The 15,787-nt window shown below is 40.6% G+C and overlaps 1 protein-coding gene across 1 annotated transcript in view; it reads right to left on the bottom strand.

Annotated features, from left to right (window-relative positions):
- LOC137287655 (uncharacterized) overlaps positions 1-11,888 on the bottom strand; it is a 57,651-nt gene extending 45,763 nt beyond the window's left edge. The window contains exon 1 of the mRNA XM_067820035.1: positions 11,282-11,888. Within this exon, the coding sequence (XP_067676136.1) occupies positions 11,282-11,357 (76 nt within the window). The 5' untranslated portion in view covers positions 11,358-11,888. The remainder of the gene's footprint in view (positions 1-11,281) is intronic.
- Positions 11,889-15,787: the final 3,899 nt, after the last annotated feature.

Below are 15,787 nucleotides of genomic sequence, written 5' to 3'. Positions count from 1 at the left end.
TCATGTGGGGAAGTTACTTCATAGTGTCATCATGAAAAGCATTGTTATGAAGCCATGGACGCACAAACACACACTTGTATGTGCGCGCACACACACACACACACACACTCACTCTCTCTCTCTCTCTCTCACAACACACACACACACACACACACACACACACACACACTCGTATACACACGGTCTTTGTTCAGTCCCAATCACTAATCTGCTCAGAGTAAGTGACTGAGTTTCGTTTTGCGTCGCTTTTAGCAATATTCCAGCAATATCATGGACACCAGGCATATACACTTCTTAATCGACTAATGGGATTGGATGAACGGGGGCTACGGTCTGGTTCAAACATTTCCCTTAGGTCGGTGCTCATGACGTCAATCACAGGAATGTCGTATCTTGGGTTGATTATTTACAGACTGGATTCATGAAGTCGGAGTATTACGAAGTCTGGCAGAATATGACACACCAGCAACTGTCAGCAAACGCTGGCAGGACATTCCACCCTACTTTCCTTGGTTTGACTATAACTGCTGGAGACAAATGTGTTGGATGTTAGCAATAATCCACCAATATCACGGCTGGTGACAACACCAGCTTCACACAATACACCCCTATGAAACATATGTAGGTAATGACTAGCGCACGCTTTAACCACAGGGCTACCAGAGACAATAAACAGCTGACATTGGACTAACTAATAAGAGCATTATCATCATGTCTAAAGACGGGAAAATGTGTGATCATGGTTTCTGTCTGGGCAATATGAGAACAGCGTATAGGCAAAAACCCCTATTTCCAGTCCACGAGATACTTATTGTATCTTGTTACTTACATACCTATTGAGGGTAGATTGGAAATCTGCAGCCAAATGTATTGTGTCCAGTTTCCATTAGTGTCGCGAGCCTTTGGTTTTTCAAAAGGTGAGGGAGTGAGTTTAGTTTTACGCCGCACTCAGCAATATTCCAGCTATATGGCGGCGGTCTGTAAATAATCGAGTCTGGACCAGACAATCCAGTGATCAACACCACGAGCATCGATCTGCGCAGTTGGGAACCGATGACATGTGTCAACCAAGTCATCGAGCCTGATCCCATTACTCGCCTCTTACGACAAGCACAGTCGCCTTTTATGGCAAGCATGGGTTGCTGAAGGCCTATTCTACCCCGGGACCTTCCCTGGTCTTTCAACAGGTAATACACATTATCGCTACTGCTGCAGCTCGGACTTGACTTTTTGCCAAGCTTAGGATTTACATAGGATCTTATTTATTCGCCCAGAAGCTACAGTGTTTCTGGGATGTTCTCGTTTTGCTCATAACAATTTACATGATTATCAAAATGTTTCGTGAAGAACATTCTCCTTAACCATCCCATTTCACTGCACCAGGTGTCGTTTTTGTTTTAGGTGAACAATTGACATGTCTTTGTGATCGTGTTTGTGACTGGTGAGTGAGTGAGTGAGTATGATTTTACGTCGCTTTTAGCAATATCACGGAGACAGCAGAAAAGCTTTCACACCCATCGAACCCGGACGAGCGAACGCTTTACCAACGCAGCTATCCGACCGCCCTCAGATGCCACAAGTGTGTCAGGATATGCTCCTTTTTTCACGAACTCGTGCCATAATCATTAGGGCTGTGCAATACAACCGTGTACAGTGTCTCGCGATACGAATATAGCGGGATGGAACAAACTCTGCAATATATTGGGTCATCCTGAGTTAGCTCCCTTCGAATTATCTGCCGACCGATTTCCATAGCAACAACATGTCATCTGAAAGACCCCACGATACTTTTACTTCTGTTCGTTTCATGTAACATGTTACAAGTGGAAGTATCTTTACAAATGGCTCCCAAAGTGCCAAATTTACTACTGAATGCTTTCAATTTTGTGGGTCTGAATGCCTTCTTTGAGTGACATATGCAGAAGATGGTAAATCGGATAAGGAGAAACATTATGGATGTTTCTTTATTCGGGTTATCCGTCGCTTATTTGCCTAACGATACAAGAACCTGTATCAAACCGTTGCTTCACCGGAATACATAATTTGGTTATAAATATATAGATCCTACTTGCCTGCGTTCGAATGGTTCATATGTAACATTTGGAGGAACTAAGTGACCTGAAATGGAACAAGTTTCTGTTTGGACATATTTGTAGAACCTCAGGTTCTGAGTGACCATTTAACAATTCATATTATTTCGTAATTTTATTTGTTTCATAATGGGATATATGTTATCAATTTCACATAAAGGCTTAAGTCATTCTAAAGTACTCAGTGAAAATAGAATAAAATGGTTTTAATTCGCAGTTCTGAAGACAGATAAAGTTTGATTGTTCAACATTCTATGACTATCGCTCTTCCCAAATTTTATTTTTAACACATTTTGTTAATCATCCGAAATTGGTAAATTTACGGGGGTACAAATAGTGTCATTTTACCCCTTGAAATTTCTTCAATGAAAACGTAGTTTATACTGCAAGATATAGTATGCAATGCAAATTATATGTAAATGAGGTTTTCGTGCATAATATGTTTAATGAAAACGCATATACCATTCATCCTATATTTCTTTTACCATTATTGGCATACAAAATAGTTGATATGAGGATTTTCTCAGTACATTTTTCATGCATGTACTCTTCGTAAAAGCAAACTATTCCCTGCTTTGATTGTCATTTGCACAATCGTGCAAATGCATCTTCCCGTCTAAAGAGAGCAGCAGGTAAGTGTAACCACCATTGTTGATTGAGATGTAGTATATAACATAATTCTAAATTTGCTGAAAACATGCAACTTTGTGTTGTCTTTACCTGTAAAATAGTATTTTGGGTGGCGATTAGAAGATCACATTAAAAGGCCGAGTTCGGAAAAACATAGTTATTATAAAGTTTTTAAAAATACTACCTATTTTCATGAAGTAATCCAATAAACGCCCCTAACCGTTTTATTTCAATTTCTGTGAGTACTTTAGTCAGTCACCTTAGTTACTGGAGGTTACATGAGATTACACGTTTGCAATAGTTCATTTTAACAAATGTTTATATTGAAGCTGAATCCGAATGAATCATGGACATGCAATAGCAACAATTACATACTGTAATGAAGTGCATTCTGTTGAAGCAAACAACACTATGTATCATTATGTTTGCAAAACTTCAGTTAGGTATTCCAAATTAAGGCTCAATATCATGTTATTCATATGTAAACCACTGGAATAAAGTCAAACACAATGGGGACGGGGAGTCTGAAAGTATGATGGAATAGTCACTAAGAATATGATGTGGCATACAAAGAGCTGTTGTAAATTTATTGTGTACTTGGGCAGAAACCTTCCAGTCAGTATATCACAATATGTATTGCAATATCTCTTACATTATTTCAATATATAGCAAAATGAGAATCAGGGCAATATCCAGACTTCATTATCACAATATCATAGTGACTACCTGCTCATGATACAGCTGTAATCTGTCCTTTCAAAGGGTAATCTAAACACGTGTAGAAACAACGTTGACTGTGGTGTAATAAACCGGTTTGTGGACACAAAGTCGACCTTTTGACATTTTGCTATGGACACGAAGTCGAACTTTGATCTCAAAGGTGGTTTTAGAGTCACGCTGAAGATTGTCGATAACTTGGTCATCACATTAAGGCGTGCACATAGTTCACACGTTGTCCAATGTCATCAAAGTCATCAATATCATCAAGGTTATCGTATGAGAGTGATTTTCATTTCAATTTTCATTTTCATGAACACATTTCATTCAATTTTGAACTTGAGGTAGATTAAGTTCAGTTTCGAAATAACCAATGCACAGTTGAATCAGCGATTTCTTCCTATGTGCGTGTTGGTGGTGTCAGGTACCGTGTGAATAAGAGAAAGCGAGAATGGATATCGTGGAAGTGCACAATTACAAAGAAGCACTGTAACTCGACTGCGTCAATAACACAATCACGAAGGTAAAAGGTGACCATAGTCATCTCATTGTCGAAGTAAACATACAGGTTAACATTTCGCCAATGCCTAATATCAAAAAGAAAAAGAAAATACATTTGATCTAAGCCATGTTTTGCATATCTAGCATTTGATATTTGTTCACAGGTGAAGGAAAGCCTTGCAAAATTGCAAGTGAAAGCAGCATGCACTCTCGCCGCGATGCCTTCCCGTTCTGAAGAAGAAATAGGCATTTTAAGGAAAGGTTCCTGGACTGATGACACCAAAGCCCTAATTTCACCAATGCCAACATTTGATAGTAGCAGAAACCTCCTCTACCGTGTCAGGAGAGTCCCGTCCTGCCTCGACTTCCCATCAGACGAGACGACATTGTCATCCAAGAAGATTTCCAGACGACCGAACCTGGTGAGGATTTCCTCCTGGGCAACGACGGAACTGCAAGAAGATTTCCAGACGACCGATCCTGGTGAGGATTTCCTCCTGGGCAACGACGGAACTGCCAAACGAATCAACAAAGGAGCAAACCCACACTGAAGTCCGACCATTGCAGTTCGGTGGTGGCCAAAATGGCCCTTACAGAAAAAGAAGTACAGGGATTTAGAACGTCGCCTGCGCGTCCAAAGACATGATCTTAGGAACGGACACATCAACACAATAGATTCTGCAGACTCACCTGCTTTATGTGGGATGAAATGGACGAAATATAGTATTTTTCTGTTGTCTGTGCTTTCAACCACATAATCCGGGTTATCACTTTGTGTAAACACTGGATTATTGCTCTGTCCAGTTTTAATTCCATGTTAATTGGTATCATGTCAAATAGACAGGACGTCGACCTTTTTTACTTACCTGAACCGTGATATTTCACACAAATGTCGACGTCCTGTGCAGACACCAGTAAAACAACCCAGTGAAACAAACGTCTCCTTGAAGAGCTTAATGAACAATTCTTCGTCATACACAAGCGTCCGGTTCTGCGAAAAGGGTGGAACCACAAACTGGAAAGGACTGTTCATTGTGACAAATGTTCTCTTCTTTCATCAACCCCCTCTCCACTGGATGACTGGTTTTAATTTCGGATAAATTAGATTGATAAAAACGAGAAAGATAAAATGAAAGCCAAGAAACGCCTCACTGACAAAAAATGAAAACCTTTACTTCTGATGATCACGCGTCATAAAGGGTTACAACCTCTCAAATTTGAGCATTTCATCTGATATCGCGCTGCTGCCAGCTTAGTTTTATGCAAGGGAAGAAATAAAGGGAGACAAATCTCTCCCTCAAGATTTCGCCAAATATGTTATCATGTGATACGTTTGCAGTTTGTGCGCTGAAGCTTAAATTTAATTTGAAACCGTGGAATTGTGTAATGAGTCAGTGTGAGACAGAGGAAGAATCTCGTTATAATGCCATGCGTTGTAGCAGCTTTTCGAAAGATAAGGTTAAGCGACTTTGATTTGCTGCTCGAATGTCCATTGTTCCATTCTAATAGTTAATCTCGCTGTAAAAAAGGACAATACTGAGCACTGTTTTATATATTCAGATCACGGGCAACTTTTGAAAATTTAATTGTAAATGCTGTATCAAGTACCTGTCACCATGACATTGCAATTATTGATAGAAGAACGTATTGATTGATAACTTGGCAGGAATGTGGGTGTTAACAAGTCATCTTTCAAAAAACATCATATATTAATGAAATGACCGTCTCACGTAGTAAATACAATGCCACCCAAAGGAACAAGAAGTATACAGTGAGTTTATTACTTCCTGTGAGAAAGGAATTCTGAAGGTTATAGCTTGGCACGAAAGTAAGGACAAAAATACAAGAATGCGTGTTTTTTGTTTGGTATTGTAATTCAACATTACTGGACCATCACTTCTTTGGTTTGTTTACGGGTCACCTTTTGCATGACAGGAGTACTATGTGGGGCGGGACTGTAAATACTTACATTCATGGCAAATTGTGTGAGTAGTGACAGCCACCAATAGGGCAGCGTATGCTTGACCTTTTCACGAACATCCGGGTGAGTGAGTATGGTTTTGCGCCGTTTCGCAATGTTCCAGCAATATCACGAAGGGGGCGCCATAAATAGGCTTCACACATTGTACCCAACTGGAGAATCGAACCGGGGTCTTTGGTGTGACAAGCTCTTTAACAACTTCGCTATCACAACAACGCACGGTCTGTTCATGCTATTGGCACAGCTCATTTGCTGTGTGCACCAACAGTCATCTGTTCTGATGTCGTCAATGTGGAATATTCTTTATCACTGAAAGGTGGTGGGGCAGATTAATGGTCAATGAGTTCGCTAATCACGCTGAAACACCGGGTTCGATTCCCCACATGGGTGCAATATGTGAAGCCCATGACCGTGAAGACCGTGAAGACCGTGATGTTGCTGGAATATCGCTGAAAGCGTAGTCGCTCACTTTAGCACTGACGCTGAATAGTTGCGCGACAAGTTTAAAGCAATGTGCTGATGATGAATGCTTAAAGAGGATGCCATTGTTACGTATTTAGACCACGTACTACTTCGGGACTTCCAGTCTTGTGGTATGGGTCGATGTCTACCTTTGTGATGGGCTCATACCAGGATTTGCGCAAAATGAAATGGAATAAGGAATGCGGTAATGCGTTTCACATGTCCTCAAAATTGTATTTAATCTTCTGAGAGAATATCGCCTCCCTCGCGATGCTGACATTTCATCAGACAGGCATGCAACTGGGATTTGACTGTGTCAGTAATCTCGCGTAAAGACCGCTAATCTCTTAGGCAACCTCGTACGGTCTGGAGACCTTGTCATCTTGTCACAAGGCAGATCTGTTGACGTATCTAATCTTACATCAATGCGCATGTGATTGATTATAGCAAAACACAGTTGATTACCTCCAATCGAACTGTTAATATTGATTATCTAAAATGCACTGAAGAGACTGTATTTGTGGTGGGTTTACGAAGTTATCGTCACGGTATAGAGGCACTTTTCACTGTTAGCGCTTTATTAGGACTGATGTGATGATGATCTATTGTCAGGCTGGTAATGCCGTCGTATACTGGATGGTAAACAATGACCACGTATGAGTAGGCAGCGGATGACGACAGTGACGTCGTACGGATATCTGCTAGAGCACAGTGACAAAACACGTATATACCGTAGAGGAAGATAGTGGCGACATATTCAGTTGAAAATGACCCGAAGACGTACGAATAGTCAGTACATAATGACGTGTCCACGTGGGACGATATATGATGACGTGGCGATGCACTCGTAGTCAATAGATGATGACGTGGCAATGTATGGGTAGTAGAAAGTAGATGATGACGTTATGACGTATGTGTAGTCAGTAGATGATGGCGTGAAGACGTGCGGATAATCAGTAGATCATGACGTTTCGATGTGGGGATAATCAGTAAATGATGACGTGACGATGTACGGATAGTCAGTGGATGATGATGTGGCAATGTACGGATAGTCAGTGGATGGTGACGTGACGGCGCATTTTGGCAGTAGATGATGACATGACGATGTACGGGTAGTCAGTGAATAAGGACGTGACGATGCATAGATAGTCAGTAGATAATAACGTGATGATATACGGGTAGTAAGTAGATGATGACGTGACGATGTACGGGTAGTCAGTAGATGATGACGTGACGATGTACGGGTAGTAATTAGATGATGATGTGACGATGTACGGGTAGTCAGTAGATGATGACGTGACGATACACGTGTAGTAAGTACATGATTTCGTGACGACGTATGGGTAGTCAGTAGATAGTGACACTGGTAGCGTACAGGTAGTGAGTAGATGAAGACTTGACGACGTTTTGATAATTATTTGATGCAACGACAGGATGTTTGAAAGGAATAAGTTAAAGGCCTAAAGGATTTAAATATGTAATAAATAAATCATTGTCTGAAGATTTGATATACTGAAAATGTCTTTGACATTCCACTACTACTCAATAGACCTATCGCCCACGACAGCAGACTCATTTGACTGTTGCAACCAACTGGACCTATGCTCTATCTGATGACCTTTAGTACTGGCGCCCCGTGCACCTAGTACCCCCGCTGGGTCGGGTCTGGAACGGTTACATGTATTTGACAAACGGGATGGGCTAAAGCTAATGGGGAGGGGTTGTATTCAAACTGGAAATTGACTATTGATTGCCATTATTCTGTTTTAAACATAGAAACACATTGATAGGCGTGGAAAAGAAAGCACTTCATGGTTGAATGGAGTTATACCATGAAACAACAATAATGGAGTGATGAAAGACAATCAAAAATTCAATCAGTGTGTCAGTTATTCTCATACCAGAGTCTCCATCCGTGTGTTCAACAAGCTGTGAAAGTTAGCCAGCATAATAGAGTAGCATGGTTTGTTCCAGTGTTTGTTAAATAGACATGGTCTCTCTGCGTGTGAATCTCCCCTGTGGAACATAGATACGCTGGAAGGAGGAGTGCTCGCAATGAGACTGGAAGCTTGCCATACCGTTTTACACTTTGACAGTTCCATTTTGCTAAAGCAGATCGAGATCTTAAAGGGATAGTGCCTAATGGTGGGTCAACTGAAGGAGACAACCTTCTCCTTTAAACAGAACCTTAAGGATATGATCGTGACTATTATGACATGATCTGCTCAGATGGCAAAAAACACATCTGATGATGTCAAACACAAACGTCACAAAGTGCAACCTAAGTCTGTGTGTTTGTCCATGGTTGATGAATGAGTGGCCCGCTATATTATTATCGGACAGGCTTAACGTCGCAATTCGATGACGGGTAACACATGCGTGAAATGAGATATATTCAAAACAGAGTGTCCGAGATGTTCCCCAAGTGGGCAATCATTGTTGTCTGGGGCATGTCCTGGTGTGACTCCGGAATGGCCAAATGGCCATTAGTAGGATATAAGGCCGCTGACAAAGACGATATCATGTTGATTACGTCTCAGCCATGACACATGTGGTCAGAAAGTGTGTTGTTTCATACCTCGGAGGATTTGAACGTACCGTGTCAGTCTCTGTTATGCTGCATGCGGAAGACGGTCTGACGGCCAGTAGACATGTCATTACCCTAACCCATCATGAAGTTGTCCACATGTCGTTACTCTGTGTCGTCAGTTTCCATGTTATCATGAAGAGACATTCGTGTCATCATTTTGACGTGATATGACGTATTTGTCATTATTCTATCCCTTCAGGAACCTTCTCTAAGTCATTAACCTTCTCGTCAAATACTCGATCCTTGACACTAATCCGTCCTGCCCTGATGACGTATAACTAGACAGAGTTGTAAATTTCATTAAATCATTTTATATGTGGTTGTGTGCGTGTGTCTGTGTGTGACTGTGTGTTTGTGTGTCTGTTTACCCATGTGACATCACTGATTTTCAATCATCTGTTCATGAACTTTTGAGTCGTGTCCTGCATTTTACATCCAAAGGCATTTTTTCAAGCGGAAAAGCAAGGCTGGTCACTCTGTGACGTTGATCATATTCTGTGACATTGATCATATGGTCATATGATAAATTAACTATTTCGAGCATGCTTATAATTTTGGATGTCATTTTACATCAAACGTCGTGCTGAAGGACTTGACTGTATATGGGAAAGCGAAAGAAGAGAACTTCGTAATATTAGTGAACGTGTTGGCGTTACACACCAAACTGGAAGTGTCCTTTAATTGTAAAATCCACAAGTCAATCCCCTCCTTAGACAACCTGACAAGTGGATAAACCAATCTGTCAATTTAAACTACATCGTGAAAACCCAAGAGCATTTTTTGCTCGTGTTTATGATTTCAGTTGATTTCATAATGATGTTTTCAAATAACACCAGCATTAGGCAATAATCTGCCTATCCAATTAAATGGTGCTTTCTAATGTTTCATTAAACAAAACCTCACAGTAGTTTACTGACGGTTTAATTGAAGCTATATTGCTATAGTACCACTGGAATTTTGCCGACACCGAAATACACACGTATCTTTGAAACCATGATACGAATGCTGAGCAAGGATTCCGGTCGTAGTGAAATACGTTCGTGAAACGTTCAAATCTCAATGGCCCAATATCAGCGACATTAGCAGATCAAGGTAATCCGAAAATAATTTTCATTAACAGATTGTAAAATCAAATATATTTTGTTTAAAAAAATGCCTCATTACTATATTTGACCTCAGTATGGACCACGTGTCCATAGAAACGGATTCAGGAGCTCTCAATGTAAATACGATTTGATGCACACGTTGCATATTACCTACTTACGTAAAATCAGTTACCTGTTACCATCATTTAAACACGAAAACGGTTTGGCTGTGACGTTTTCCGGCTTTATGTGTTAAAAACGTTCTCGTTTAATGAATTCTTGTTACAAACGTTTTTCTGAAGTATACGCGTAGTATTTTAAGTGACATCTTCTATAGTTTGCTTTGTTTATACCTAGATTAGCATACCTGCAAGTGCTATGTACGTAGATTTGTGGGTATTATCTTATACTAATACCATCCCGTGTGTATCAAAATGGTGTTGTTGGTGACTGCAATGTCAGATAGAGATTATACATCTTTGAAGCATCTATTAAAAATCCTTCCAGGGTCAGTTTGTGGAAATACATGAGAAATGGCATGAGTTTCACGAACCTGTCAGTCATCACGTCGCTGAAGACGTGCTTGGCATTATGACTCTGCCTATTACTCATTGTTATTTTTTTAGGATTTTGCATTAGTTTTGCTACTGAGATCATATTGCAACCATGTATAACTTTATGAATATATCGGAATATATCTTCAAAATAGTTTATACACCGTTTTACTTACTCCGTTTCGGGGTACTTAGAAGAAATCAATAAATAGAAATATACATTTCACCAAGGTAATTTGCATTGGTTGAATGTTTTCAGTCGGGACTTTACAAGGAACTAATCTGGTAACGCGAACAGCACAATATCCCCTCAAGGTGATGAGACAATCGCGACTTGGTGGTATTTAGTACATTCCTTGACAGTAAAACAGAGAATGTATCCATGGGCTGATCAATGGGCCTATGAGATAATGTGCTCAACAAAAATATTCAGCCCCTTTTTTAACATATAGGTGTATTTGTTTTGGGGTTTTTTTTATTTTTTAAATGAAACATACTTTATTTAAAGCTCAAAGTTAGTTCCTGATGTAGTACATACCAAGTCTAACAAAATATGTCAAGAACCTCTATCGGAAAGGTTCATTCCTTTATGTTTTGCAGTAACATCTATGCAAAGTTTTAACACTGTCAGGTATCAGCCTACTTTATGGTTACAAGAATACAAGTCTTACCTGTTGCAGGTTGAAGGAGGAGCGCCAGGTAGATCAATGCTGTGAAGGAGATGCACCACGAATGTTGAGAATCCATACCTGTAATCAAGTTTCTTTGATCTTTACTGTCTTTTCACTTAAACTCCTTGTTCGCTATCACAGAACTGCCTAATACGTCTTTAAGTTTTTTCCGACTTTATTATATATATGTGCCAGCCCAGCTCTTACAAGGTTCGTTCAAGCCTTATCGTTCCGTCACTGAGCAAGGCACCCAAGCTGGGTTGTTTAACACGGCCGCCCCCGGTCTGTGCGATAGTATTGATGCAGTGTTAAGAGCGGGCGAGCAAGTCCATAACACAGCATAGGCTTAGCACAACTCTCGGAAGCTGGAGTGCCTTCCTTTAAGACTAGGCCAGCCCACACTTCCCACTCACAGCCAGCTTATTGGCCGCCCGGCAATGTCCAGCCGGCGCGTTGCGTCATCAAGAACGCCCGTCTCAAACACCCGCTGATGAATCTATCGATACTTCCAAATGATGGCGTTTTATCAAACTGTTCAATAAAGCGACTAGTTTTCAAAAAGGTACTGTTCGTATTCCGCCCTCTACTGTACAATATTGAAGTGTTTACTCGGTGGAGATTACCTGATTGGACTTTGTTACTGCCTGACGTTAGCACCGGTCACCAAATTGTCATTTCTCATTCTTTATCGTCCAGCGACGTATTGTAACGCTTCAAAGTCACTCTGGCGCTTACTTCAAGGCTGATAACACGAACATAAGATCGATAGTACAGAAGAGACAGGTCGGGGACACCCGGGGTGCCGGAAGGTAAAACTGTCGGCTTTTAAGCATCTCATAACATATTACCCCGAAGCGCATGGACTTCAACCAATGTGTCATACTGAGAAGCGAGCCATTACCGGGAACTCAAACTCTCTGATTACGATGGTACTACCATTTCATTCGAAATAAATAACCCCTGTTTTTGTACATATTAAATTCCACCCCAACGAAGTTTCATAATGGGCAAGTATGTTCACGTTAATTGGTAGTCCCAGTAAGTTAGACTGACATCTTTCAAATACTTCCTTGTATATGATAACATACGTCATGCTAGACTTTCCCGTTATTCAACATATGTCATATTTGGCCACTTTCTGAAAGGCCTCGTGTTTTCTCCACCATGTATGTCTGCTATTTAAATGTTATAGTTTATATTTTACACACATGGTGCAAATTGAAACAAGTACACGTAGTCGAGGCATGGTGGCCAAAGTGATGTTCCCAGAAAACTCATTGAGCTGGAGATTGGACGAGGCCGTATGGAACTATATTTATTACAACGGTATATGTTGAAGTGTATATTGTCTGACCAACAGAGATGTCCGCTTTTGATGTTTTGTAATGCAACATTATGGCCAAGAAATATTGATTATTGGTGAAACTGTTTTTTTAATCTGGGCTATGATGAGCTTTCGTGGATAAGATACACTTGGGTGTAATTATTCTGTCGTTTTGTATGAGTTGTGTAGCAGCAACGTTAGTACAGGGAATATTTGGCATAAACGAGATTCGATTCCAATCGTCCTAAACTCAAATCATACATGCCCAACCGTTATTGATAGAAATATTATATAATTTGCATTCTCATGAACAACGTCCTCAGGAGAATGCACTTTGTCTTTCACACGTTTTGTCTTCACAGGTTGTTTTCATACCCCTGGGAACTAATGTACTGCCGTACACTTAATTCTAACCGTACGCAGTGGCCATTATATTCATTACATACATATATCGATCCTCAATACAAATTCGTGAGAAACAAAGTTTGATGAAATGCGAAGAAAGGCTGGGTAACATTATACTGTTGGAATGTGACACACAGTGACTACAAATTAACACTTGGAAGTCACGCACTCAACTGTCTAACAACGTTAAAAGTAAATCAGACTACTTTTGTAACCATATTCGTTTCAGCCTACACGAAAAAATACCATCTTCGTGACAATTGTTTGTTATGAGTTAAATGTAGCATATGCAATTGATTCTGGCGTCTCAGACATTTCTTGCATCTCGTTTACAAACTCGTCTAGATCACTAAGAGGCCATTCAATCAGATTTGTACGCTGTACGATGTTTCAATCGTATTTCAAAATTTATCATACTAATTTATTTCAAAGAACCGGTGTTCACTATCATGACCAGTACTTAAAGGTTGGTCCGTTTTACCCTTCTCGGGATAAAAACGTAAAGGCATAAATGTTTATTTTTTGCAAAATTGACAATATAAATAAAATTATATTGTGTTTTGTTTTGTTCACACTGAGGAAAGCGTCGGTGGAGACATTACGGCGTGTGCGCATTTCATTCTCTTTTTTTCAAAGTTAACGAATAAATATTGAATAACAGAACTTAAATTAGCCAGCTCCAGTGTCTGCACTTGTACTTTGTACGTTCGTGTCAGGGAAAACTGTTCATTCCAAGTTGTCACTTTTTCCTGAATTATCCATGCTTACTCCTTGTTTTATCCAAGCCTCAACCTTGCTTAGTCCCTGCTTCGTCTTGCTTATTCCTCGTCTCTCGTGCTTAGTCCCTGTTTTTGTCTTGCTTAGTCTCCACTTTTGCTCTGCTTAATCTCCGTTATCGTCTTGCCCGGTCCCGACTTTTGCTCTGCTGAATCCCTGTCTTGTTTAGTACCCACGTTTGCTCTGCTTCATAGCGGCCCTGTCTTAGTCAGTACTGCTTGCTCCCTGCCTTTATCTTGCTTATTCCTCGTCTCAGTCTTGCTTAGTCTCTTTTTGTTTTGCCTAGTCCCTACTTTTGCTCTGCCTGTTTTACCCCCATATCTGACTTACTCAGTCCCTACTTTTGTTCTGCTTAATCCCTGTCTCTGTCTTGCTTAGTCCATACCTTTGCTCTGCTTTATCCTGCCTCTGTGTTACTCAGACCCTACTTTTGCTCTGCTTAATCCCTGTCTCTGTCTTACTCAGACCCTACCTTTGCTCTGCTTAATCCCTGTCTCTGTCTTGCTTAGTCCACACTTTTGCTCTGCTTTATCCTGCCTCTGTTTTACTCAGACCCTACTTTTGTTCTGCTTAATCCCTGTCTCTGTCTTGCTTAGTCCATACCTTTGCTCTGCTTTATCCTGCCTCTGTCTTACTCAGACCCTACTTTTGTTCTGCTTAATCCCTGTCTCTGTCTTGCTTAGTCCATACCTTTGCTCTGCTTTATCCTGCCTCTGTCTTACTCAGACCCTACTTTTGTTCTGCTTAATCCCTGTCTCTGTCTTGCTTAGACTACACCTCGCTCTGCTTTATCCTGCGTCTGTCTTACTCAGACCCTACCTTTGCTCTGCTTAATCCCTGTCTCTGTCTTGCTTAGTCCACACTTTTGCTCTGCTTTATCCTGCCTCTGTTTTACTCAGACCCTACTTTTGTTCTGCTTAATCCCTGTCTCTGTCTTGCTTAGTCCATACCTTTGCTCTGCTTTATCCTGCCTCTGTCTTACTCAGACCCTACTTTTGTTCTGCTTAATCCCTGTCTCTGTCTTGCTTAGACTACACCTCGCTCTGCTTTATCCTGCGTCTGTCTTACTCAGACCCTACCTTTGCTCTGCTTAATCCCTTTCTCTGTCTTGCTTAGTCCACACTTTTGCTCTGCTTTATCCTGCCTCTGTTTTACTCAGACCCTACTTTTGTTCTGCTTAATCCCTGTCTCTGTCTTGCGTAGTATCAAGCATTTAAAGGAAGCATTTCCTTTGGAAAAAGGAGTGGTCTCTGTGTTTGAAGGGGAATATGCATGATCGTGAGTCAGTGGTTACAGAAGAGATACGACTCACTGTATTCCTGCTGAGGGGACTTTAACGGTCTGATTCGGGAAGAGAGCAACCATGTAGGTTGACGATGTTGTGTATTGCAATAATTTATAAGAATGCCAGGCGAAAGTCGACATAACGTGTGTCGTATTACGTGTGCCCCATTTTATGTAACCTGAACATATCGTGATACGTCTAACGGCACTTATGGGGTCTAGACGTGACGATATATCTAATGCTGGCTTGACATTAAAATGTGACGGGGAAAATGCCCGCCACGAATTCTCTACTTTTCAAATGTTTAAATATACCAGAATGTTTTGCTAAATTGTATCGATAGTGTCAGTACTCTCCTTGAAACTTTATGTTAAGTCTTTTCTGTTAACTTGCCCATGCAGCAACTAAGAAATCCAAGATATCAATTCGACACCTCGAGGCGGTGATCACAACAGACTGATCAAACTCGATGTGCGTTTGACATTTATCAAACCGTCTTCAAACTGCGACACATTTTCAGGGTATAGAATTTAACAGAAAGTAAGAGATTCAAACACCCAATTTGCTGTAAACAGTTAAATAACAGTTCTTTTCTGCAGCACTAAATGTGTATTACACTTCAAGGTTACCATTGATTTGCATTGCTTTACACCCTAACAGCGTAAAACTAACCTCACTCAGAGAGATAATTTTTTTGCCATGACGATTTACCTAT

The sequence above is a fragment of the Haliotis asinina genome, chromosome 6, assembly GCF_037392515.1.
Source record: "Haliotis asinina isolate JCU_RB_2024 chromosome 6, JCU_Hal_asi_v2, whole genome shotgun sequence".
In the NCBI taxonomy this organism is placed as follows: domain Eukaryota; kingdom Metazoa; phylum Mollusca; class Gastropoda; order Lepetellida; family Haliotidae; genus Haliotis; species Haliotis asinina.
Note: the sequence above shows the minus strand (reverse complement) of the source record. Positions and strands in the feature narration are given on the sequence as shown.